Raw genomic sequence first — 3,815 nt, 5'->3', positions numbered from 1 at the left:
TACGCGCGAGACGCGCGAGAGATCACTTCCGGCGCTTGCGTAAACTACACCAGAGCGCGTACACACCTCATGCCGTGTGCGCCGTGCGCGCGCCCAAAGACAGTTGGACATAGTGCTGTATTAGAGGTCAAATATGATATAAATACTGTACGGTTTCTGGCACAAACTGATCGTTTCGTGTCTTCGGACATCAGTGTGTCGTCACGAGCCGCAGGGTTTAATTTGGATTTGCTTGGATGCCCTGGGGGTAAGCAGATAAACATCAAATTTACATTTTTGGGTGAACTATCCCTTTAAGCGTCAAATGTCAAATATACATCGGATTGGTTTCTTCTTTAAATTATAAAAAAAGTAAAAATATGAATGGTATTATAATGTTATACTAAAACTAAAACAATGGAAAAACCCTTAAGATCACATGTAGAAAGAAAAAAAACATATCTTAAGCGCGCAGAACAACATAAGTGGACTTTGAACGATTAATTGCCGCTTTGAACGATTACGTAATTGTGGCGTCCATAATTGTAATCGCGATTAGAAATTTGATTAATTGTGCAGCCCTAATAGTATGGTTCAAAAACACTATAGTATTTACTATAAATTAGATATTATTTTTTTCATGTGGGTTTTGTTTTATTATGAAAACTGAGAACATTTTTCCATCACCTACAAGTTTGTGTTTGACGGTCACACTGGAAACTCAACTAACTTTTTTTCCAGATTATTGTAGCCCAAAATTAATACTTATCTTTTTTCAAATTTGCAATGCAATGTGACTGACCTGGGATGCATGAATCTTCATTAGACAATACTGCTTTCTTTTCATGCAATATTTTTTCAAGTGATCGCAAAATAATCTGGGAAATAGCTGAAAGTACATAAATTAGAAAGTGACTACTGCAGCAATACTATTGTTCAGAAGATGGGAATACTGTACCACTGCACACTGATATATACCATGGAATGGGAACCAAATTCATGTACAATGGTATTATTATGGGACACACCCAAAAACATGGTATTACCATAGTAAAATTCCACTAAAAAATGGGGTTGTACGGTACCATGTTTTTTTTTTGTAAAGAAAGGTAGTGGTTGTACCATTATAAGATTTAGTACTATGAGGTTGGTGTAGGGACATACGGTCACACATATATACTTCAAGTACAGTTGATTTTGAAAGCTATATGTAATGTAAAAGTTAACCCGTCATGTCTAAGTGCAGTATGTATGTTTAGTATGCAGTAGGTCAACATGCATGACCTGTACGTAGGCTATATTTAACATAAGCTATATGCCCTGCAGGACATTTTGTTCTGCACCCCTAAAATCTCCACAAACTTGCAATTTACACGATATTCTAATTAATTCATTTCAAAGACCGAACCACTGAAGCTCTTGCAGTGGAAGTACGTTACAACTTATGTTGTTAAGCACGCATAGATAATAAACAACGACATAGATAATATAGTTAAAATTACTCAACAAAGGAAATAGAAAATACTTTTGCATAAGTTTATCGTTATCTAGTACACTTACCCGAATGCCCTTCACGAATGTAACCCCCTCCTCATCACAGGCAGGGTCGAAGGAAACGTGGCGCGAGCTGCTATTGCCCCCCATCACTTCGACGGTCTATATCTATACAGCTTAACGCAATATTTATTGCAAATAAAACAGAAGCGCTGATTTTTCTTAAGGACTGGGATGTTCAGTAGTATGGGCTTCGACATCTAAAGCCTAAAAGCTTGTGTTTAGCTCAGCCCTTCCCACTCTCACGCCCAGAGGAATTTCATTCCACATTTCACTCCGCGTTCATTCAAACCTCCAGCGATTCATTTCTGTCAGCTAATAAATGTTTATAATTATCAATAAATCTTATTTGTTCATATATCTGGGAGCACACACGCTTTATTCACGTTTATAAGCATTTGAAATGGACATTATGTGCTTCTTCGTGATATTAAATATTTGGGGGTGTGGCTAATATGATACATTAATAATACATGAGGCGATTATTATTATTCAAAATGTTTAAAAAAAAAATCTGCACTTAAAAAAAATGTAAATAATATTTGAAAGCTTACTCTTTTTGAACAATCTCATTGAACTTATTATCAATTTTAAGTATTAACACATTGTATTTTGGTGGAAAATATGGTTTTCAGCTAATGAATGTTCACAACTCTGTCAACATATCTAGGAGCATATAAGCTTATTTAAGTTTATAAGCAAGTGGACATTCTGTGCTGTTATTGATACTATATGTCTGGGGGCGTGACTAATACTATATTAATAATGGCATGTTGTTATTATTCATTATTGTTCAAAATGTTAAAACATTGTTCTGCCTAAAAATGTAAATGTACACTTGAAAACTCACTTTTTTGAATGCAATCTCATTAAATTATTATTATTATGATGATTTTACAGTACTAACAATAATGGTATTAATTATTGTATTTTGGTGGAAAGATATGGTTATTTAATTTTTGTACTGTGTGAATTTATGAATTCTACACAAGTGACAAATAATACATTACCTGTAGAAAAACCCTGGGTTTTATCAATCCGTCAGACACAAGACCATACTTTTAATGCCAATAAAGACCATAAAATTAAAAGAACATCAAGAGAAATTGATTAATTATGAAGTTCCAATGAATAGTCCACACATTAGGTGCACAGAAAATGCAGATGAGATTGAAAGAATTGCACAAAAGACATGATTTCCTTCAGTTTATGAGGTCTCAGTTTGTGTTAGCTGATAAAAGAATAAAACATCTTACACAAATCCATGCCAAATTACAAATTCTAGCCTCATGAACATAAGCGTAGATATTTTTGACAATATTGGCAGTTGTTTTCTACAGTATTGCTTTAGCTCACCCTGAAACGTTAGTTGAAGGTGAACTACAAAAAGTCAAATATGTTATATACTGTGTGACTACAACTTAAAATGCTTATGCATTATCGTTCGTAGTCTGTCTTAATTTATTATATCACCTGAATAAAGACACGTGTAAGTGGGCCAACATATTTACTGACTTACTAAAACCGGCTGTGTTTAAAAATGGAAAAGAAATACATACCACTAACTTGTAGTGAACATTAACACTTATAAAAAATAGCTGCAAGTCCTGAACATGCTAACAAAACTAGCAAAAATTGACCATTACGTTAGTTTTAATGTGCAAAGAAGTAGATATGAAGTAAATATGGTGCCAGGAATAAAATAAGTGTCTATTTCTGCAAAAACAGACCTAGATACTGAAAACAGGTCACACATTGTAAATCCTACAGGCAAACGCTCTAACAAACTTACACACACCTGGCTCAAAAGCAGCTCATAAATTTGGCCCAAATGTACCTCAAGCGCTCATCCATCCACAGTGAATAACTTAAAATTGAATAGTGATGGGACACACACCAACAAAACACACTCGCACAAAGCTAAAGAGGTATTACATTTCCTTTACAATTTACTATGAAAGCTGCTTTCCACCACGGAATAAAAAAAAATTTTTTAAAGTCAATTGCAATTTTTATCTCAGAATTTTAACTTTTCTGACTTGCAATTCTGAGTTTATATCTCACAATTCTGACTTTATATCTCACAATTCTGACTGTATATCTCACAATTCTGACTTTATATCTCACAATTCTGACTGTATATCTCACAATTCTGACTTTATATCTCACAATTCTGACTTTATATCTCACAATTCTGACTTTATATCTCACAATTCTGACTTTATATCTCACAATTCTGACTTTATATCTCACAATTCTGACTTTATATCTCACAATTCTGA

At 34.0% G+C, this 3,815-nt stretch overlaps 1 protein-coding gene across 1 annotated transcript in view; it reads right to left on the bottom strand.

Moving 5' to 3' along the window:
- Positions 1-1,623, bottom strand: part of chchd3b (coiled-coil-helix-coiled-coil-helix domain containing 3b) — a 22,180-nt gene extending 20,557 nt beyond the window's left edge. Inside the window, exon 1 of the mRNA XM_016471004.1 lies at positions 1,540-1,623. Coding sequence (XP_016326490.1) covers positions 1,540-1,623 — 84 coding nt within the window. The remainder of the gene's footprint in view (positions 1-1,539) is intronic.
- Between the last annotated feature and the right edge of the window lie 2,192 nt (positions 1,624-3,815).

The sequence above is a fragment of the Sinocyclocheilus anshuiensis genome, unplaced genomic scaffold (genome assembly GCF_001515605.1).
Source record: "Sinocyclocheilus anshuiensis isolate Anshui unplaced genomic scaffold, SAMN03320099.WGS_v1.1 scaffold228, whole genome shotgun sequence".
NCBI lineage: Eukaryota > Metazoa > Chordata > Actinopteri > Cypriniformes > Cyprinidae > Sinocyclocheilus > Sinocyclocheilus anshuiensis.
The sequence above is the reverse complement of the archived record's forward strand: the minus strand, read 5'-3'. Positions and strand labels throughout refer to the sequence as shown.